Source organism: Anser brachyrhynchus, assembly GCF_964034855.1.
Source record: "Anser brachyrhynchus genome assembly, chromosome: 5".
Lineage (NCBI taxonomy): Eukaryota > Metazoa > Chordata > Aves > Anseriformes > Anatidae > Anser > Anser brachyrhynchus.
This window is the reverse complement of record NC_137699.1, coordinates 42,297,609-42,321,125: the sequence shown is the minus strand read 5'-3', so window position 1 is coordinate 42,321,125 and position 23,517 is coordinate 42,297,609. Positions and strand designations below refer to the sequence as shown.

Below are 23,517 nucleotides of genomic sequence, written 5' to 3'. Positions count from 1 at the left end.
TGCTGGAGGGTGCTAGAAGGACCCCTGGTCTGCGGCAGCACAGCTATCCTTACATTCCCCTACCACAACTTTGGCCAGTTACTGCCCCGGCACAACACAGAGAGGGAGGGAGAAGCTAAGCATGTCCAGCAGTGATGGCTGCACAGAACAGCCAAAGCTTACCATACGTGACCATAAGCAGCACAAAGTTGGCGTTGCGGAGCAGACGAAGGATTGATTGCACGTAGGAATATTCCACTGTCGGTCGTGACTGGATCAAGGCCTGAGCTTGGCTTGGAGGGTATGGGGGCTTCTCCTTGAAGACTGAAACCAGACACAAAGCAGACCTGTTTGTAACAGCGCAACTGGGGAGCCTGGGCACATGCTGAGGATTGAGATGTTCACCGGACAGCACAGGGACTAGTAAAAACCAAGTGTATAAAACACACCAGCATCCCTAAGCTTTGATCTCTGTGCACAGAGTTAACCAGGAACAGAAGAAGACGGGGTCTCTCCAGTAACAGCTCCTGCCAGGGGGGAAACACCTTGCCTTCAGTTAGCATTTTGTGTACACAGTGGTGGGCAGCAGCAAAAGAGTTTGCAAGACTAACAACAACTTTGTCTTCCAGAAGATGGACGGCCAGCTGCAAAAGTGTTGCATGGCCATACAAATGCAAAAGTGGAACGGGAAAAGCCAGCCAACAAAGGAGGCCTTGTGCCCTGCAGCGCTCAGGGAGCAATGGCCTATGCCAGGTTTTACTCCAGGCCTGACCCTTCTCAGTCTGGGCACGCTGTCTGCTGTCTCTAACTAGCACTAAAGCAGCATCCAGGAATCCCAGTTGCAGGTGATCCACTGCTGTATTAGGGGCAGCACAGTCACTTTTGTACTTGTCTATTCCCCACCTGTGAATCATTGAAGTCTACATCTGACTCAACGATCAGGCAACACGAACAAGCTGGCAAGAGGAGTCCACACAGTCTACTGCCTGTAATGCTTTCTTCACCCCGCTCATAACTGGTTACCTTTTTTTCCCCCTCCTGTGAACAGCATGTTCTTGTGATGCAAGATAATCTACCTCCTTCTCCCTACCCTTAAGATGTAATCAGCCCCAAGCATCCTGTCTGCAGGCAAGAAGGATGAGAACCTTGGAATATTTTTAAGACTGGCTTTTAAAGAACTTACACATGCCAGAGTTTTATTGTGGGCAATCAAAGGATGAAATGAACAATTTGGCAGGTTCACTCACAACCCCACGCAGGCCCCTCACACTCAGGCTGATCGTCTCAAGTTCCACTTGGTTTCACGCACACGCCTCCCACCTCCTTACCTATGACGACCAGGATGAAGAGGGCTGTTGCCACGCCTGCTGTCATGAAGAACATGATGCTTATATGGTAGGCCAGCTTCTCCACGTCTTCCACATTGGGAACCAGAACAGGAGGGACCAGAAAGCCCAGAGCAATGCCAAGCTGAGCAGGAGAGAGAGGGGACACAGGTGTGACATGGAACCACAACACCACCACCAGCTCAGAGCTCAGCTCTTTGACGCAATCCTCCCCCACACAGTAAGACCTCAACTTGGCCTTCTCCAGCTTCACCTACGAGGAGAAAACCCCCTTCATCACCTAACAACTGAAAGATAAAAGCCAGCTAACTAGGCCATGAGAGGTCCCCCCCACCGAACTCACAACTGTAAGGATATTCAAGGCAAGGTTTTAAAGCAGAATTGAGTAGAACTAATGCTTGCCTCCACCAAAGTGGAGTTCTTGCTTCCCCTGTCCTCCCACACACACGTTCCTGTGCATGCACACATCCCGCTCCTTATCTTGCATCTACGCTGGTGCTGACCTGATCACCTGCTCATCTGACTTGGTTCATCAAAAACAGCAGAAAACGACACCATCAAAAGACACCACAGTTCTCTACTGGGTTAAGGAATTGAACCTATTTGTCTTCAGGTCAGACAAGCGCAAGGGTTGACGCAACACAGAACCCTGCCCACTCGTGATGAGTGAGATATCAATCTGTCTCAGCCACTTTGTGACGCTGTTTCTGAGTGATCTCCCTCCCAAGACAAGGCTCACCCTGCTACCACTCACGCCTTTCCCACTGCAGCAGGAGAACCTAGAAAAAGATGAAGATTGAGAGCAAAGGAAGTGCTGACAGCACGTATCCTGAATGTGGAGGTTGCGCGATGGGGCTTGGCAACTGCCCAGCTGAAATGCTTGGCTCTAAAGAGCTGCAAGAAGAAACCCTGCAGCTGTGGCCTCTGCTGTGCTGAGAGCCCCGCACGTCCAGCCGAGGAGCTCCTGCCACGACAGCACACGCTTCGGTGAGGACACTGGAGCTCTTCACTCGACGGCTGTTTCATCCAGGAGAGTAACAAGGAGCTGCAGCAGCGCAGGTTTTGCCACGATGACAAGCAGCACTAAATGGCACAGACCTTCAGTGCCAGCCCTCAAAAGAGGAGAAAGAGCTGCTTTGATGCCTGGCAGCACTCTCTTCATAAAGTTGAAGCCAAAGCGCACTCATCGCATTTGGAGTACTCTAAAGACAAGAGGAGGCCTACAAAAGCCTTCCCCCCTGCTTTTTCCCCAACCTCCCCTGTGTTAGTTTCTCTTTACAGCCATGTTACAATCACCACCTAGTTCCCAAGGAGTGTATTTCCCTGCTCCTCTGGCCCTTCTCAGCACTTGCAATCCTCTCAGACATCAGAAAACAAGCCATACACGAGCTCAGCTCTTGCTTGCTCTCAGAGAGGTTCTGCACACTTAGCCCTGCACAGGGCAAACATATTTTTTGTTTAGTAACACTTGTTTTTTTTTCCCCCAATTTCCTGGTTTCATCCTACGTTTGCTGTTGTGGACAGTAAAAAGGCACGCACAAGAGCCTATAAGATGTAAGGACTGAGAAGGCACCCAAAAAAAGAGACAGCGGGTGGCCATGCAGCCATCCTCATCCCTGCTTGAAACAAAGATTTCCAATCTCCTTTGCAGGCTGTACATTAGCCGGGAGGTAGAAAAGCACTCACATTACTGGTACAGTGCTAACTGAACCAATACAGACGAGCAGTATAAAAAATATACTCATGCTACACCAGTGCAGCCTCTCTATAGCCACTGCCTTCATCCTCACGCTGAAAGGAGGTAAGAATATGCAAAGCACGGAAACAAGGATATATTCAAACTAAGCCCATTGCATGTACCATTTCCTCATGGGAAACACCAGATAGATAGGAATCCATGAGCAAAATCAAGACCTGTTGCCCCACAATAATGCTGCGCAATAGAAGGATCCAGTGCTCAATGTCTTCAGAGTCCCTGGAGAGGGTCAGTTCGCGTAACTGGTCTTACTCTACAGGTAAGGAAAGCAAGGATCAAGAAAAGCGAGGACTGTGGTGCCCACAAGTCACTCCCAAGCATGGCAAAACATAGAGCAGAACAACCCCCGAGCCCTGTCCCTGGCACAGGCTCAGACGTGTCTCCTGCCTTGCCCTCTAGCAAAAACTCCTCGTGCTTTCTGCATGCTTTCGCCATCATATCTCCATGTTCCTGGGATGATGATGGACTCGTTTTGGAAGAGCCACTGCACGGGCCAGGATCAAGATCACAGAACAAATACATCCCAGGTGCCACAACTGCTGGCTGGGACAAAAATGGGCTTGTGCTCTCTAACTCTCCACAAGCACTCCTCCTCCATCCAGCTGGTGGATCTTTGAGACAGGGAGAATGCTTATAGTTCAAACAGAGCCATCTGCTAGACTCAGAGACAGCATTTAGCCTAAAGACATGTACCTTTCAACAATGTCTGACCAAACTCTTTCTGTGTCCAACTGTGCCCTCCTCCACTGGGAGGCTGCAATAGCCGCGGTCAGGATTGCAGCAGACTTCTGTGCTGAGTTCATTCCCAGCACCGGGGCATCCCAGGACCTGGTGGGAAGAGTCACCAAGAGACTACAAAAGTTCAGGCCGTTTTCAGCAGTGAGAACATTCAGGGGTTCATTAAGCACAGTGAAGTGAAACACAAACTGGGATGTCCCCACATAGTAAGCCAAGGACTGGAGGAGTTAAGAGACAACTTCAAATACCACCAGTAGCAAAGGTAAGCCTTCCCAACACCCACGCGGCGCAGGCAGCCTCTGACGCAGGACTAAACTTGCCAGAGCTCAACTTTGTCCAGACACAGCCTGTCCCCTCGCTGTTACAGCTACTTAAGTCTGTTCTGCGTTAGCTGCTGACACGGGAGACTCGCTGACTACCTGTGAGCTTGACCACCAGTTGGCTTAGAGGCTTTAAGCCCTGATCTTCATTAAATTGCACACTTCCCTGTTCTCTGTACAAGGGAATCAAGCCTGTAGCTTCACAGAGAAGGTACTTACACTGAATCCAGAGCACACCCAGAGGGCAGAAGCCTGTTTGTCTCTGCAGCAAGTGTATTTTGGCCAGAGTGCAGTCCTGCTGCTCCAACATGCCTGCCCAGCCTAGGATGCAGCCATGCTTCAGTATTGCTGCCACACTGGGCTTCTCAGCGTTCCCAGAAGTTCAGACTTCAAGGAAAAGACTCTCAACAATGCTCCTTTCCAGTGGAGGCTGGAGTCCTCCTAGTCCTCACCTACCACGTTCCACGTGGGCTTCTCCACCTTTCACCAAACGAGATCTATAAATTGCTTCCTGGAAAGTGCTGCCTTGCCTTATTGCCCTTTCATTCCTGGAAGAACCGGGCTGGATTCCTGTGCTAGCTGCTGCTACATCAATCACATGATACTCACGTGAGTTGCTGAGCCACAGCAAAACATGTACAGGAAAAAGGGAGGTTTCTCTGGGACCACAGTCAAGATTCACTCTTTTTCAGGTCTCCCTCTATCCTTTCCTACCTGAAAAAGGATATTGAGAATCTGTTCTGCAAATCATTCGTAAATCCATTTCTGAGAAGTCCTATAGTTGCTGCCTATCAAAAAGGACTTACTCAGCTCTCTTGGGTACTTCTGTTGTCTTTTCAGAAGACCTGAACAATTTTTCCTAACCACAGAAGGATGCTTGTCCTCACTCTTCCCCTTCCAGAAAAGGAAACTCTTGTCCACTGGGAGTTTCTTAAACCTGTGAAAAAATAGGTGGTAGAGAGGAAAAAAAGTGCCAGCATAGCAATAGGAAACATTTTCTATTTCAGGGTCACTGACATTATTAATCCTATGAAGATCCCTCGACTTGGCTAAAACTGAAGATTTCCCAGGGGATACCCTGGATTATTCACTGCACTTTTAGCAACAAAGACAGGCTCTCTACATCGTGATGAGTATTATATCGCACGTACTTCACCTTTCACAAAGAGATTTTCAGTTTGGTTCTCAGCAGGCCAGTACCCACTTCACCACCAGCCCAACAGACAACAGTGTAACCCATAAGCTAGAAAATTTAAACATTCCTTAACAGATGAACATTTTTCCTCCCTTCTCCATGGTTCCTACATTACATCTGGGAAACTAAAGCAAAGTAAAAACAGAGAAGACTCTGCAATGCTCTGTGAGACCCCTCTTACAGAGACCACCAGCCATTAGGGCTCATAGTGCACTCCCTCTCACCAGGGCACGAACTAGCATCTCCAGCCTCTGTGCAAGCAGAAACATCTCCAAGACCTATGCAAATAGGGGCTTGCTCCCAAAATTCAGCACTTCCAAAACATGAGAGCATCCCCACATCCATAAAACACACAGCACTGTCCTGATCCTCATGAATCTCCCTGCAGGAACCAGCCTGCTGGCACTTTAAGGCTTTGGGGTGATTTAAACAGAGTAACAGGGAAGTCTACAACTACAGCAGAGTCCGCTGTACGGATGAGTTTTTTTTGTAAAGGCTGATAAACAAACGGTGGAAAGAATCTACTTCCTACCTGAATTTCGTCAAGGTGCAGTCCCAACACTGACTTCATATTCAAGATTCAACCATACACAAGAACAGATGATAAAATTGAGAGCAAGTGGCGAGTAAGATGGTATACATGTACCTGAGGTCTTGAAACGCGCAATGGGATGTCTAATTTATCTGATTATATACCAAGAGTCTGCTGAAGGATGATAATTAGTGCAGAATCAGCACAAAAACTGTAAATAAACGATTGATGGAGGAATGGGTCTCCACCTTAAAGAAAACTGAGTCAGCAACAGGAATACAGAAGCCCAATAAAATCCCCAGGCAAGCAGGAATATTGACAGAAGAGACCACCACACCAGGAAGGTCAATTAAAGTGTTAAAAGGCAGAAAGAGAGATGCTGCAGAGGCAAAAAATACAACACAGAGAAATTGTGGCAATGCCCTTGCAGGCTATGTAAGTGTCATGACAGGGATGCTGCAGAGACTGCATTTTTAGATTCCATAAATACCCTCTTCTGAGGAGAACCTACAAGAGGCAGCACAACTCATGATTCAGGCCTAGGGCAGCACAGCATGCCCACGATCAGCGTTAGCAAACAGTTCTGCACTGCACTCACATTCAGCTTCCTTGCAGCAGCGAGCTGGGGGGTGGAAACAGCTCCAAACCACTACGGCAATTTTAACTTGCAAGAGGGAACTGTCTAAAAGGAAAGCTTCTTAAAAGGAAATTCAGAAGACAAAGAAACTAACTGCTTGCAGGTGGCATTGAGACTGCACAGAGACACTGAGACACCGCATCAGGGGCTCAGAGTAAGCGTACAGAACATTATCAACACTTTTAGAACAGTAGAAATAAAAGCAACCACGGTTAAAGAGCAAAGAAGGAAAAAGAAAAACCATCACATACCTCAAAAGCTGTACTTTATCTCCTCAAGCAAGAAAAAGAGGAGACAGCAAGCTGGACAAAACTAAAGTAAAAACTTAATTAGGCCAAAAATGACTGCGGAACAGCTTGACAAACTAAGTCAAAACTTGAGGCGCTGCACAATCAGGAAGCCTGCCAGGAAGTCTGGAAGGCCAAAGGATGATCACCACGGAAGGAAAACATTCGAGACAGGGAGAACTAAATGAACTCTTGCATCAGCACTCACTACGTGATTTTTTGGGGAAGTTTCCACCTCGATAGAACCTCTTCACATGGCAAAAAAAAAAAGTCTGAAGTGCTATCAGTGGAAGACTTTATTCAATTTATTGCAGTTAGTTTGTTCTATGAGGTGTCAGGACCAGATGGGATTCATCCAAACGTTGAGAAGAACGAGACAACAGAAAACCCACGCTACTCACACACAAACATACCGTTAACTCTGGTCCCTTACCAAAATACTCAAATCAGGAATGCAGGAAGGCAAAAGCAATACGAATTTTTTTAAAGATCCTGCAAATGCAGCACTCCCAGGAAACTCAGGGACCAGCAGACTGCCAGTTTGGCCAAATTGGCTGAAACCGTAACAATCAGACACCAAGGGTTTACATGTGAATAAATACCAAACCGGCGGGCTTTTCAGACGCTGCGATTTGAACACAACCTCAGCAAGTTCCCAAACCGAGACTTTTTTTGAGTTAGTGAAAACAGAGCATATCCTCCTCTCTTTCTTCTCCTTAGCACTTACCAGGGACCGCTGACTGCCCCAGGGCTGCCTGACCTAGGCCAAATGCTCCTACGCCCTCATGCACTGTACCTTTCCAAAGAATTGTTTCATGGGGAAAAAAATAATCAAGGGCTTCACCTGCTCTCAGCAAAGAGAGCTCGTTGCCTTTGTCAACACACCACTGGAGCTCTTCTACCCTTCTAACCCTTGACATCCACAGCAACCAAGGAGAAGAGGAATCGTCTAGAAAACCGTGAGGAGTATCATGCTTTAGAAGAAAACAAGGGACACTTGATTCTTTTTAAGGAGTCAGGCCCACTGCTCACACTGATTTACTTGTTTTCTGGCAGATACCTTCAAGCATGTAGGGCTTCACATTTTCAAGATGTTCCTCTCCAGACACAACAGTAAAAATATTTTAGATTTTTTTACTACTAGTATTTGATTATCATCCATTCTAATACAAATGCCTTCAGATACCAAGACCTTAAAACAATAGGTGTGAGTCTCCCCAGCTGAATGATGAGAACTGACCTGACAACACTGACACCACAGAAGCAACGTTTCCTAGTGAAAAGCCTACAGAGCAAGCCTGTGCACGGCAACCATCGCTCTTCTGGAAACCTCCACCTCGGACAACCACCAGAACTTACCAAGTACCACCGTGTCTCTCCAAAAGCCTTGCAGAGAGAACACACGAGCCAAGTGCGGCAACACCTGTGCTGCCCAGTAGTAACAGACGAGACCAGGTCAGGATGCTGCATAACCCACGTTAGTGGTCTTCTGGTACAAACCACTGCAAAGGTGCAGAATGTAACTGGTAGTGGCAACAGGACACGTATCTGACTGGCAAGAGGAGGAGGAAGCAGCACAGTTTGATGGATCTGGACACCACATGTGTGGGCACGGCAGGAGAGCCCTTAGAAAAGCGAACAGAAGGGCTCTCCTTCCCGTCCACTGCTCTTAGACATATGGGAGTGGGACTTTGACCCCCACTCGGTACAGACACCGGACAGTTCTGCCAAGGCAACAAAATGCATCAGACCAGGATCTCCACTCACCCTGGGAACCCCTCGGAAGAGGCACGTGTTCCAAAGTCCTGGGCACCACAGCCTCTTCCGTTACTCTTGTCAGCGTGTCACAGCTCTGCCCTGTAGCATTTCCTCCTTTTTTAACTACAGGTGTCTCCCATGCTATAACCACGATATTTCACCTTTGCGATAAGGGAATTATAGGGTCATAACCTGCAGAGAGCAGACAGCCACCCCCTTCCACACCCTGTGACTCCTACTGCACATCAGCCTCCCAGCCCCTTGCTATTAGCACAGGTTCCAGCTGCCTTCCTGCAAAAGACCTACAGTAGAACTGAAGATCCACAGCAAGAGATCTGTGCAAAGCAGAAGCTGCCACTTCCTACCCAGTATATTTTTATTTGCATTGCTGCCCAGAATATGGTTCTTCCATGCCACTGACAGAAATACTGAAACCCATATGGGCCCACTGAAATCCAGGCCCATTGAAGTCAATGTACTTAAATGTTTGCACACCACAGCTTAGTCACCTTTTTTGCAGTGTTTTAAGAAGCAGAACGGACCCAAGTGGTGAGACGAAATAATGTAATCCAGGCCTCATGAAGAGGTAAGATAGACCTTAGGCTTTTTTTTTTTTCAAATCCATTCACACTGATACGAGAGATAAAGTTATTTCTTCAAACTGCACTTGCACAACCAAAGCTCTTCCGGAAGCAAAGTAAACTCCTTCCTCATCATACTTTTTCTGTGGCATCACCTCCTCATACTGTTTAACGTGATACAATGCCAGATAACGAAGACCACTTCTACAGGCAAGTCACTCAGGGCCTCCCAGCACCGAACACACCTCCTGGTTTACTGGGGAAGAAATGCAACACAGTAAAACAGCAGCAGCAGATAAGAGACAGTAAAGCAGAAGAGGGGTTTCGGCTCCAACAGCCACCTCAGCAGCTGCTGAAGTACTCAGCCGGGATGACACTTGGGTCAAGGACCTATTACAGTCACATAACAGAGCCAGTCTCCAAGGATCCTGCAGGGCAAGTACTAAGGGTGCCATAGGGCAGCCCCTCCCAGCAAAAACACTGCTGTCATTCATTTAACACCCATGTGAGTTAAGCTCAGCAAAACCCAAAAGCCAGCTGCTTCTATGAGGGAAAAGGGTGAGCTGCTTTGGGCGTGTGGCTGGGGAGGGAGCACCAGACGAAATGAGCAGAAAGCAATAATTTCAGGTTCCTGTGCCCATTCATAGAAGCTCGAGCATTCCTGGGAAAGCCACGTCGCTATTTGGTCAGCACGCCCTCCCGCACTGAGCCACGTCCAGGACCTCAGAGCACTGCCCACACAGCACTCCTTGTGATCCCAGTGGCCTGATCCACCCTTCCTTCCTTGCAGGAAGGGAAAGGAGCCAGGGCTGGAAAATAGCACCCCTAACTATTGCCACTACTGGCTCCTCAGTAAAGTCTTCACTGTCCTAAGAGCTAAAACCCCAGGAGATGCAGGGCCATGACTACCACCTGTCCCTATTTCTAACGGGGATCAGATCTCATCTGAAGAGATGGGGAGCCCCCCAGCAGGGAGGGAAGAGCAAGCGAGCTCTAGAAAGAAGTCTGCTTGAAGAGATGAATCCCACTGGACATGCTCCATTTCCACAACGCTTCTTGGACTTTCAGAGGCTGCCTTACCTGAAGGGCAAACAGCACAGAAGAGGGTTAGTAAGGAGGCAAACAGCACAAAAGCAATGGCCATTCAGATGTTGCAGACCTGATAACTCACAGACACCCACCCCGCACCACCCCCTGCAGATTCTTTCCCTCATTTCAAAACACAAGGAAAGGACCTACCAGGAGAGAGAGAACATTTCATTCATGCTTTATCATTCACTTTGTCCACTTCAAAATCCATCACCTCATTACTGCTAGACTAATGCTCCCAGCACTATGCAGATAGCACTTAAAATCTCCGCCTCAGGCTGTCTCTTTAACAGAAGTCCTAAATCACTTAAGTCACAGAGGCATCCCAGCTCCATCTGAACAAGGACAGACCCCGCCCGGAGCTCAGTAAGCTGCTACATCATTTTTCCCCCACAGGCAGAGACGAACGTGAAATTGAAGTTTTCTTTCCTCCTAGTCCATCAACAATTTTTATCAACTCCTGCTAAAAAATGAAGCATCAAAATTACAGCAGAAAAGTCATCCAACAGCCTGAATCCTTACCCTAAGTCCCTCAGTCAGAATGGAGAGAACCAGGAAAAAGGTTGATTTTGATTAAAACAAAACAAACAAAAAAATACGCTGGTGACAGAGCAATACAAAGTCACAAACACAAATGTCTTTCATTGCTCCAGCACAACACAGTTAACACAGCGCTCTTAACGCCAACAGGCCTGAACAAGCGTTGCCCAAGCATGGCAGTCCAGCACATGCCACAGAGGCTGATGCAGAGCGCTGAGGAATTCCAGTACCTGACCAGCTGGCTCCAGCTCATAATACCTCAAATAGTCACAAGAATTCACCTCATTACTTAAACATCCCCACCACAGCAGAGACGAGTGCCGTCAGGCCACAGCACTATTTCCTCACCCGAAAAAGGTAGCAAAGCAAGTATTTTAAAGAAAGGGACAAGGCCTGCTGCTCCAGCAAACCCATACTCCTGCAAATGCTAGCATCTCAGAAGAGTATTTCTCTTCAACTGCAGTCTTGCTACCAGAGAAAATGACAGGACAATCTCCCTCTGAGGTGGAAACCAGAAGCCCAACTGCTGGAAGCAGCACAGCCCTGATGCATACCACTCTCTCCCACCCAACTCTCGTGCATGGGACTAATGCAGACATCCAGCACCACGTTCCTCCACAGGTGACACTGCTGATGGAGTCAAAGACCCACTACCACTCACGGCTGCATTTCTGATGCATATCAGTCAAATTCCTCACAAATTAAAACACAGCTGAAGGGCATCACTCTCCTGTTTCCTTACCCTAGAACTTCAGCCTGAGGAAAGGTGCCCATGTGGATTTTTCTTGCTCTTTTAAATCAATAAGCTGCTAGTAATATTTTAATAACATTAACAATCTTATGTCAAAGTATCCAATTTACAGGTAAATCCCATTCTATACCAACCCATATATGAACTTGCAGGGACAAGGAAAAAGAATACAACAACCTGTGCATTCCCATTAAAATAGGAAAAAGTACAATGTAATGTAAACCAGCAGTGGGTAGACAAAGAGACTGTGATAGCCTCTGCAGGTATCCATACTCTCCTCGTCAAGTAGCTCATCAGCATCCCACAGAGAGTGCTCTATCTAATCCTTCTTTGCACTTCAGATACCACAGCCAACACAACATGACCAGAAAAGTGTGAGGAGAATCTGATATTATCTAGGTTTTTTTGGTTGGTTGTTTTTTTGTGTGTGTTTTTTGTTTGTTTGTTTGTTTTTAAGATATTTAACACACCATCTGGCATTTCAGTAATTTACTATTGGGAGCTAAGCTTGAACCTGAAGGTTACTGTCACACAGCAAGCAGTCACCGTGTCCTGAAGGGACATCAGCCCAGCAGTCACGGATGGATGAGCGGAGCAGCAGGGCTCCCCTCAGGACAGCACTGCTGACTGCAGTTTAAGGTGGATAGCACCATAAAGAGGGCAGGTGTATCAAACAAAGAGGCAGTCAAACTGCTCTGCTCACCCATGTAGCTGCTGGTACTTCTGCCAGATAGGGATCTTAGTGCTTGGCATTTGATAAATAACCATGTCAGAGATGTCAACCTTGAGGATCTTTAACTTGGACTGTAACAAAGTAACGTGGTTCTGAAAAGAAAACCATACAGTTGTGAATGAATGAGCAGAGGGAATAATTTGCCATACTGGCATGCTGAAATTACAAACCCACCATACTATGCCTTCACTGTCACTCACTAAAATACACTCTTTAACTACAGACTCAGGAAAAAAAGGAAGCTTCTATTTCTTCCCCCTGCTCAACCTCACTGCTAAGCAAAATAGCTACTTTTCACTCACTGTAATTATGCACATCAGGACCCTTGATTAAGGGAATGAAATGAATAGGTCCTTGCTATGGAGTACACCCTGCCTTTAGTCATTGCCATTTCTTGTCTCCCTGATTCTCTAAAAGGAAAGTTTGGGCTTACAAAGCAAGGGTTATGTACTGACCCGTGGCCTTACTGCAATGTCAGTTCAACCCCCAGAGCAGTGCAGAGAACCAAACGTTTAACCAAAGTTTGCCTTTCACAATTGTTAGGCTAACCCGCTCCTTTCAGGACGATGAAGATACTACCTACGCACATAGCACAGGCTGAAAGCCTCATTGTTTGGATTTCTTATGCACACTATTGAGTAATTCCACCTGAATAACAAAAAAGGAAAAGTCTGACAGTGAAATGCTCAGTTACTTATTTACTCCTAAATCAGCAGTGTTCATGCCAAGTTAAATGCCTTCCACTCTAAAGATTCATTTAAAACACATAAAAAACAGCCCACTAGCTTGGGTGGTAAGAGTGAAGAGGGAAGCTTAGATTCACTCGGAGAAAGACGAGCATGATTTCTCTTTCCAAAAGCTGTAAGCCAGAGTCTGCCTAACGCAGTTCCACAAACATCAGTTCCTCAAGTGTTATCTCCGAGCATTCACCTCTTTTTGCTACAGCAGTATCTCAATCAGTACAGAAAGCCAGGATCTTGGGGAAAGGAGACCTCAAATCTTGCTGATAGTTTTGTGTGCTGTAGGAAGAACCATGCTTTACAAACTACCCAAATTGCAAGAAACACTAAAATCTGAATGGAGCCCACCCACAGCCCAAACCAGAGTCAGCTGAAGGAAGTGTGCAGTCACGTGGAAAGGATTACATCAAGTGTTGGAAGTTAGAGGCACGGGTCTAGCTAAGCTGCTAATGCCAGACTACTTCCCTCTTCTTCATGTCAGTGTCACAGAGCTGGCCTCACTTCTCTTATGCCACGCTGCATCAGCATTATTCTATCTGCTTCAAGCAGCAGGGATCAGTGGGTGTTCCAATGCAAGGGTCAGCAAGTCATTTCCCTGATCCTTTCAAAACTGTGAAAAAATTATCTCCTCCAATCACTAGCTAGCTACCAGAAAAGCACGTTACAGCTTGAGCAAGCGTGAGCCACTGGCCTCCCTGACCTGCCTTTATACAAGAGTGCTCGGGGACCTTACCTCCTCCTAGCCTGGTGGAAGATTCACTTCATTTCAAAACAACTGTTTGTGGAGACTCCATGCCTTACTTTTACAGGAGAGAAGTTGGTTAAAGGCCTTTTCCCCCTTGGCCCAGTCACAAGCACTGTCTTCTGGAGACAGCTATTCTCTTTCGTCCCATCTAGTAGCCAGCAGGAGTAGGATATTGCCGTGTCAAATCCCAATACAACCGCAGTCCTGAGATTTGCTGGACACTCGGCTGAAAGCATGTTTCTCAGCACCGCGCTTCCCTCTCCAGTCCATCCCCGGTGCTACCCAACCACACCGCTGGAGCAGAGACTCGCAGACAGGGGAGCTGGAGGGAAACAGAGATGACTTCGAGGCCCAACACTGCTTGATGCCAACCCCTGCACCACCTCCAACTTTGTAGACGCAGGTCCCACTCACCTTGGCCACCACACCCACCCCGCAGCCAAACCGAAGCCATGTCCCTCCCCGTCCAGGCTCCAAGGGGAGCTTTGTCCAGGTGCCTCTTCCCCCAGCTGCGGCCCGCCAGGAGGAAGCACACACAGGCCCTGTGTATCTCCTCCTCTGCTTTTCGCTTGGCCCCTCGGCACTCCCTGGTCCCCTCCAGGTGACACCCAGCCCCACCTGGGCAGCAGCCATCCCTTACCTGGTTCCCAAAGACAGCGATGGAGCAGGCGGTGGAGACCTCGCGCGAGCCGAACCAGACGGAGGCGATGTACGAGGGCATGCCCAGGATGAAGACCTGCGCCACGGAGCAGATGACCTGCCCCAGCACCGTGACGGGGAAGAGGTGCGGCCGCAGGCTGCCCAGCTTCACCCAGGCGCCCAGGGCGTTGAGGGCCGAGCCGGTGAGGGCGATGAGGCGCAGACCCCTCTTGTCCAGCAGCCAGGCGACGGGGAAGAGCAGCGGGATGTAGGTGAGCATGTAGCTCATGGACAGCCAGTCGATGGCGAAGGCGCTCACGCCGTAGAAGCGCATGAAGACGTTGTTGATGCTGCCGTACTGGATCCACTGGAAGGCGTTACACAGCGAGTAGCTGCTGAAGAGCAGCAGCACGGCCCAGCGCCGCCGGGACACCCGCACCTCGCCGGCGGCCCCCTGCCCCTGCCCCTGCTCGTCCCCGCCGGGCTCCGCCGCCGCCACCCCCGGCGCCTGGAGGCTCTCCTGCCGCACCATGCCGGCCCCGCTCGGCTCCCCGCAGCCAGCCCCGGCCGAGAGGCCGAGCACCTGCCCGGGAACCCCCACCCCGCTGCCTGCCTGCCCCTGCCCCTGCCCCTGCCCCTGCCACCGCCCCCGGCCCGGCCCGGCCCGGCCCTCCCGCCCGCCCGCCGCCCCGCCCCGCCCCTGCGCGGGGCCGCCTCTGGGCCGCGGGGAGCGCCGTGTGGAGGGGCGGTGTCAGGGCCCCGAGGGCTCCGGGTGGCCCACGGTAGTCCCGGAGGGGTGCCCGGGGTGCTGTTTGCTCCAGCCGCCGTGCGTGTGCCCAGAAAGCGCAGCACCTTCCCCAGCGCTGTGGCACGCTGCTGCAGAGGCGGGCTGAGCGAACGGGGAAGTGTTCAGCCGCCAGCCGGGGTGTTCAGCCCTCAGCCTTGGTGTTCAACCCTCAGCCAGGGTGTGCAGCCCTCATCTGTGGTGTTCAACCCTCAGCCAGGGTGTTCAGCCCTCATCTGTGGTGTTCAGCCCTCAGCCAGCGTGTTCAGCCCTCAGCACTGCTCACCTCACAGCAGGGTCAAAAGACCCCCTCCCCCCCCTCCAAACACCAAGGTGCCCGTCTGCAAATCGAAGGCACCGGGCAGTCCATGGCCTCGATGCAGCCCATGGGGACACATCCCCACACAAAGCTGGCTGCCCAAGGCCCCTGCCAGAGCCCACAGATAAGCACTGGTGGCAGGGACACAGTGTTCGAAGGCACAAGGGAGGGTATTGGCGTGCTTACTAAGGCCTGGTGCAAGAGAGGCCGCAGTAGACACAGATAAACGGGAGTCACAAAAAGGGTGCGGATTGGCCCAGAATTTTGGTCAGGGACAACGCTGTTCATGTGTGTGTAGCCTCTGACCCAGTCTGAAATGCTGCTGTGGATATTTGGAGAATGAAGCGTTTTTGGTTTTCACTTGAGTTGGCTTTCAGTGAGTTTTGATGATGTGGCACGCTATGAAATGAAAACACGCAGTGAAGTCAGAATTAAAGCATTTCAGTTCGACTGAAGCAAAACAGCCAGAAGTGATGTTTGTTTTCATCCTCACAGGGAACTCTCAGTCAGTGAGTCAGCTTATGTTTTCCAATTGCTTTAGGAACATGTCACCATGGCAGATTACTGCCTAGAGATCATTTACGATCTGTAGCTCTTTCAATTAACATTGTTATCTGAATTGTATAAAGATTGCTCAGCATAAGCGTTAAAACATGGACTTGATTGCACGCTAGTGTTGTTCAGCTCTCTTCCAGCATTAAACGAGAAGCTCAAAGTTCACTAGAAAATATGTGAGTGATGACCTGTCTTTAGGACGTCATAATCCTGACACAAAATCTTAGGTCAGAGATGAAAAGGTGATGTTTCTTTGGCTTGTATTTACTTTGTGGACCACTATCAGAAGTTACTGGCGCCATCCTCCACATTATCCACCTGACTGTTGACAGGATCTAAGGCAGATGCTCAGCTTTGGTGCCTTTTTATCATTACTTGCTATGCAATCAAAGGAAGAGAAGCTTTGGACAAACTAATTCCAAGGAGAGCAAAAGTCACCTTAAGTGGCTCTTGCTGTCTATCCTCACAAAGGTCATATCTTGTCATCTATGGGTTTTCTTACTCACAGGAGTGGCCAGAAAGCACAGCTGGAAGCAAGTAAAACCAGTGCAACCCCCTCTGTGTAGTCTGCTGAAAGCACCTCAGAGCAGAGCTGCAAACCATCCTGTTCTGCTCCTCCAGGTCACCTGCCCGTGGCTTTGCCAGTGAGCCTCCAGCCTCACCTGGGGAGCTCATGGTATTGGTACAACATACACCATTATTGGCCTTTTAAATAATAACCAAGAAAGGCAAATTTAGAAGCAAGAGCCAGAAAAGAGGTTTTCAGTTCCATTTATTGTTAGGTTAGGCATCCAGATTTACTCCAAGCTCTGGACTGAGAAAACAGAAAGGACAAAGGAATTTGTTCTCCTGATAAATAAATCTATAAATTTATCAGGAGTGTGATGAGTGATAGTGGTAAAGAGAGCACAGAGGTGAAATGGAAAAGAACTGTCATGGACCAATAGCTACTTAGTCTGGGAACTTTTAGGATAAAATAGTACAGAAATTTACCTTTTAGGTTCATCAAATCTTAAAAGATCTATACAAGATTCCCCACACTATTACAAAGGAATCAAAGTTACCCAGAGGTTATGAATATCATTGGCTAAAGAGTGGTCGAAAAAGAAAGATCGAGACTAGAAATAAACAGACAATTTTAGCATGACAAACTGCATTTGCTCAGAGGAGTGTCATTTGTTAATAATCCTGAAAGCAGAGGGGGGAGCAAAATTTGCAGATGGCAAGACATTATTTTTGTGTTGCTCAAGACCAATTTAAATGTCACCTACATTTTGTATGTAGGTCATACGACTTCAGGACTGTAGCTTTAGCTGTCCAGAACTGAAAGTGTTATCACAGTCCTTGGCATCTTTAATTTGTAAGCCAGGAATAACCCAGAATAATGGAGTTGTGTCCCATATGGAAACCTGTAGACAAAGAGCTCTTGGCAGCAGAAAGGAAGAAATCAGTGACCATCCGGGACTGAGCATTGTTTGCAGGCTTGGGTCACAGAAAAGAGAGGGAAAAGAAAAAGTAAAAAGAGTGTATTTAAAAAAAAAAAAGTTTTGATACTGGCATGCATTAGGAAAACATTGAGGGTGGATATATTTGTTCACATGACTAAAGGAAGGAAAAGGGCACACACAGAAAAATCTTTAGATATATGAGGGGAATAAGAAATACACTTAATACACTTTGGTCCTCTTCCTCCTGCCAGCCCTATTCCAAAGTAGAGTCAGAAACAGTTTGTCATCCTGAGTTGCCTCCTAGTCCCACCTTCAGCTCCTAAATTTCTCCCTAAACTCCTCAGTTTTACCAGTCGCCACCAGAAAGTTCATAGTGGAGCAGAGCCTGCCAAGTAGGAAGCCTTCTGCTCAGAGCAAACCACTGCCTTAGTCCAAACAGCAAAGTCAAAGAGTAAATTAAGAATGACTAAAACACAGCCCCTACTGAAAATAACAGCTGAAAGCAGAAGCATGAAGGCCGCGCTCAGACCCTGGTGACTGGAGCCTGTCAAGCCAAGCAGCCCTGAATCCCCCACAGTCAATTCAGTCGAGTATCATTCATGTACATAGGCCCACACTTCCCAGAACTCCTCTCCTCTGGTTTCAGGGCTGCTTGGTTTTGTTTCTGGCTTTATGAACTCTTCAATCACCCCTTTATATCACTCGCCAATTTCTGGACAAAAATAAAACTCCTATGCTTTGCATTTCTTCCCCTCTTCATTGCCGCATCTGTTTCTACTCAGATAAACCTCTCTCTCTTCTAGAAGCAGCACAGCAGCTGCCTTTGGATTTCCCCAATCACAGCCTCTTTATATAAAAATTTCTTAGCCATGAAGAATTATTTATATTTCAGGACAACCCCTTGAAGTGAATTTTAAAGCTAGAGGGAAATCTCCTGTGTAGCGAGGTTGGCACAAGTACTAACAGAGGCTGCAGAATTCTGTAGCCAAAAGCATCTGTGAAGGTTGGAAGGCACTAAACCGTAGGCAGAAGCAGGTCCCAAATTAAATGTAACTTGTTAGGCCATCAGATAGAGCCTAACATCTCTGGCTTCCTTACTGACCTCAAGAAAAAGCCAGCTTCTGGCACTCTTGGAATACATTCTGCCTTCGTGACCAGTGAGGATATGCAGCTTACGTTCTGTAAGGGGTGAAGAATATGCCTTGGAATGAGCTTGGTTTTCTCAAAGCTCCCCCAAAAGACATAAGTCTAGGGATGATGTTGGCTGTGATAACACAGCTTTCTGATTTCTGGTGGATAACAACAGGCAAAGACGTTGAATGGGTGGTGGGAACTGACTTGGAAAGTGTGAGGAAGGCACATCAGAAACTTATTCAGGAGAGTGATTCCTTGAAGCCTTTTCCCTCTCAAATTGGGTCAGAGGCCCAAGGAGTAGGTGGCCAAAAGGTGGAGGTTGCCAGGGGCAAAGTGGGTGCTCGGGGATCTACTGGATCTTCCAACCACACAGATCCTGCAGGGACGTCAGAGGAAGCTTGGGCTTCTTCCGAATGGGAAGTGTGTGCAGTCACAGGATCAAAAGATGTCCCTTGCTCTCAAATTCACAGCAGTGATTTGTGCCTCTTAAATTTTATCATTGCACTTGAAAGATTTAGTTAGCACAGCTCTTAGGTGGCCTTATCGCATTTTTGACTGATGGGATTAAGGCCTAGAAACAATGTCAGAAGACCTCCCCTTTCACAACAGGGAAGATTGCAAGGTCTGTGTCAGGGGAGGCTGCCACAGATGAGTTAGACATTAAAACTCAGTGTCTTTATCAGATGAAAGGAAAGAGGGAGAAAGCTGGGCCGCACATGGGTTTAGGCTGATAAGGACAGCGGCTGGGGAAACATTTTGAAGGTGTTTTAGCTCCTGACCTTAGAAATTGCAGAGAGAGGGGCATGTGTTCGTAACCGCAGTGCTGCAGCAGTCCCAGCAGGAAGGACAACACTTCCACTGGGTCCAGCGCCCCAAGGGCTTTAGTGGAGGTATTCAGAAGCCACCACTCCTGCCTCCAGCCCCTGCAGCAGGACCCGAGCCCGACCCTTGTTCCAGGCCAGAGCAGGGAAGGCTGCGAGCCCTCTGCTGGCACCTGTGGCTTTCTGCATCCCACCAGCCTTCAGAAAGCAGGAGCCAGCACACAGCTTACGAGTCCCGTGGTTTGGTGTGTTACCGTGCGTTAAATAGACGATTATTTTGATACCCTAAACCTTTATGAGTCTTTCCTGTTATATTTCTTGTGTAGAGATCCGGGGACACAGTGGCAAAGGGCTACATTTACAACTGCAGCGTGCAGGCCCTGCAACATTCAAAATTATGCAAAAATTTCCGCTACACAAAGCAGGATGGCTCGCGTGCACAACCTGGAATCTCACCTAGGGAGACTGCCGGCCTCAGAGCCACCGGAGCTGGTCAGGGAACGACTCTGAGCACCCAACCTCAGGTGCTCAGGTCCAGCTCAGGTGTGGTGTTGTACGGAGGAATCGCGCAGGCCTGAGCTGCAAAGAGTACACGGGGCTGCACAACTGGCGTGCTAATATTCACGCCTTCCTTCCTGCAGCGAGAAAAAGGCAAAAGAGGAGTGTACAGGGTGGAAGAGCACTTAGAGCCCTGGTTCCTCAGATGTGCCGGTTGTTGGTTAGCGTACACCCCTCGAGATGCAAGGCGGTTACCCTACCTCTGCATGGCCTTCTGCAGACAGATATCATCAACTTGTCTGCCCCATGCTCAGATCTGGCCAGATGAGAACCAGCTCTCATCCAAAAGTGTGTAGCTGTGGTTAGTGCGCTGTGCTGCTTCAGCTTCTAAGCCCAGCTCTCAACTTCTTCCTGCGAAAGGCCGTGGAGACAGCTATGCATGGTCTCTGTTGGCTCTGTTATTGGAGCAAAACCACCTCCCTTCTCTGCTGTGCACCAGGCACGCACATGGAGCATGAACACCTCTCTGCTCAGTGCAGAATAAAAGAAGTGAAAAAAGAGCCAGCTAGACTCAAAACTCAGCCACAGTCTAGATTTACATCCCCAGTCCAGATCAGGGTCACAGATTAACCCCAAATGCCAAATTCTCGAAGTATATAAACCCTTCTTACTCAGCATCCTCCAGCCTTGATCTCAGTGAGTCATACCAGTTCATGCCAATGACACAAAAAAAAAAAAAGGTTTTCATCTCCTAATGCTTGCAGCTGGCATTAATGAATTCATAATTAAAGAGTGCTGGAAATGTACATAGCTGAGTACCAAAGTCAGGCATGTTCCTCTTCTTCCTCCCACTCTCAATTCAGCAAAAAGGAGAAACCCAGGACAAGTACTGGGGACCAGGGTACCATCACTGGGTCTCAGAAGAGAGTAAAGAATTGGTGCAGGGGCTGGGAGGAACACCCCTTGTCTCTGCGTGGATGTCTCTGAAGTGGTAAGAGTCTCAGCAGCTGGCATCTGCAATATCAACTTCAAGAAAAATGATGTTATGTAGGAACCTTAACACACTGGTTCTGACCCTGCTTTGGCAGGAAATGAATATACATTGCCTACGGCTTAGTTTGGTAGGCTTTTGATTAACCTCATAAACCTTTTGATTAACCTGATTTTGATACAACCTCACGTATACAAATGTCGCTGCCTCCCTGCTCAGATCCCGTCCAGAGCATTAATAAACAAGGTGGCAACAACATGGCAGAGCAAGAACACAGAGCACACAAGCACCATGTTGTTTTCTTGGACAAAGTCTCACTATTTCATGCCACATGTGCATTCTCTCTCCTTGCTAGCTTTTGATTTGTTTCTCAGCAGTGATTCCTGATCTTCTTTGAACTCTGAAATATCAGCATCCAGACAGTATTCTTGTACAACCAGTGCTGCTTTGGACACCATGCTCATTCCAAGAGACAGAGGGAGGGTCCCTTTTGTGTGCTGTTGCTTCGGTTCAGTATGCAGGAGATGATCCTCTTGCTGATGAGGGCTGGCAGCGCTAGCAGAAGTGACTTCTGAGACAGGCTTTGCAAAAGGAGTGTATAAATACTCTGGAGCCACTGCAAAGTGGGCAGCAGAGCTGCCTGGTCTGTCCTTTGCCAAATTAAGACATATGCCTTGACTTCTCTTCTGGCTCCTTGCATACTCTGCTTGGGTATTGCCCCTTTTTCTCCCCTTGAGAGAGAAAACTGAATAAATTGACCTGCATAAATTTGGAGGGAGGACATCACAGTGATGACAGCTGGGACCATAACAGCAGCATATAATAGGAGGAATGTACTTTCCCCTGGGCTGGCTCTGTTTCTCCCCACCTTGACACCGACCCTATCAGGAACCTGCAGCTGAGCTGAGGAGGATGAAGCAGAAAGGGAATACCAGGCATAAATAGTGCCCTGGGCTTCCCATCTGGGGAGCTACGTTAAGCTTACGTCAGCACCGGGTGTCATATCTTTATTTATCTTACTGTAGAAGCAGCCCTGAAATGCTGAGCCTGGATCCTTGTGAAGTGCTGAGTATGTGCTTTTCAGGGGGATGGAAAGGAAGAAAATGATTGCACCTTCTGTATTTCGTGACTTGCTGCCCTTCTGCGGAGTCGCCTGAGCGCTGTGGTCTGTGGGAGGTGCCGAGGTTCTGCGAAGGACATAAGGGAAAACACAGCTCTCATGTCCTCCTGCTCCCCCTCCAGCCTCTGGCTGTGTCAGCAGCTCTGTGCCTCTGCTTCGTCCTGCTGCAGAGAAGACACCGGGCAGTACGTAAATCTGGAGACAACTTTTGCTAAGGCTTGAAGGGCATCCACAGCGGCTGCCACCCGGTGCCACCTCCTCCCTGCCCTCACTGCTCTCTCAGCCCCCACGTGTCAGGCTTTCAGCTGGCTTTGCCCAGGATATATCCCCAGCAGAGCCCAAGCACTTTACAAGAGCTTTCCCGGGTATCTCAGTGCTGAACTCCACCATTCTCATCTCCTGCACGACAGAGGATCAGCGAAGTTATCACATTTCCACTTGGGGCCTGACCATCCCTCAGCAGCAGCCCTCACACAAGTTAATCTTGATCCTCCCCGTTTTTTCCACGGGGTCTGGTGTCAGCCAGGCTAAACTCAAAGGCACTGTGCCGTACAGGAGTGCAACCAGAAAGGTTTCTGGGCTGTGAGGCGAGCAGAGCTCAGCCTGCGCCCAGCAGAGGTCGGCACAAACGCAGCGTTTCGGCAGGCTGTGACAGCAACGAAGAGCAATCTTTCCACTTGGCCTTCCTTCGCTCAAAAAGAGCTTCTCTGCCTGCTGCAAACCCTCATCACTGCTTTGAGAGAGCTCTTACTTAAATGAGGGACAAGGTGGTGCAGCAGAAAGGCACTGACAAATGGCCGCAGCCTGCCTGGAAGGAAACAGGCCCAGCGGCACCCCGTTTCTGCGCCCAGACACGTCCCCTTCCCGGGAGCAGCACCCTGCTCCTGGAGGCTGGGCATGGCCACGAAATGCTCACAAGGCTCTTTAGAAGTGCAAAAGACCACTGGAATGAAGTTCAAACAGAATTGCAATCAAAGCAATGGAAGATGACTGCCCTGCTGGGTCACCACCCTGTCCTTCGCTCCTGGTTTGAGCTTGTTAACAGCCCATTTGGTGACAACAGGGAGGGCCATGCCGGAGGACAGGGATCAAAACTACTCGGGTGAGGGGCCCAGGAGCCTGGGAAAGAGAAGCTAGGAGCAGCAGAGGTACAGCAGTGACGGGATCTCCTCACCTGGCCGGAACAAGCAGCTTGTGCAGCATGGCCTCGGGACAACACCTTTGTATCAGCTACTGGTTGAAAGCCTGGTGACCCTGAGCGGATGTGCTGTCCCCGTTGTTTGGGTGCTCAGGTCTGTCTCCTAGGCGAACCACTCCTCACAACACAGCAAGACAACCTCTGAGACACCTAAGAATAACCAGCAAGAGCGGAGAGGTCAGAAACCGCTTGAACCGTGTAAATCATCTTCTCTGACTGAGACTGGGGCAAGGACAAGTCAGATTGGAAGTTGCCTGGCCTAGCACCAACGCTGAGTGCTTGG

The 23,517-nt window shown here is 48.8% G+C and overlaps 1 protein-coding gene across 4 annotated transcripts in view; it reads right to left on the bottom strand.

Moving 5' to 3' along the window:
• FLVCR2 (FLVCR choline and putative heme transporter 2) overlaps nt 1–14,995 on the bottom strand; it is a 34,777-nt gene extending 19,782 nt beyond the window's left edge. For 3 of the 4 annotated variants that reach the window (XR_013952254.1, XR_013952255.1, XM_080595564.1), the window contains exons 1-3: nt 14,368–14,993; nt 1,308–1,449; nt 163–303 (exon numbers count right to left, since the gene is read on the bottom strand). Coding sequence is in view for 1 of the 4 variants with exons in the window: in XM_080595564.1 (XP_080451690.1) it covers nt 163–303; nt 1,308–1,449; nt 14,368–14,898 (814 nt within the window). In the remaining 3 variants the exon portion in view is untranslated. Of the gene's footprint in view, nt 1–162; nt 304–1,307; nt 1,450–14,367 lie in introns of all 4 variants that reach the window. The other variant, XR_013952253.1, reaches the window with a different exon arrangement.
• Nucleotides 14,996–23,517: the final 8,522 nt, after the last annotated feature.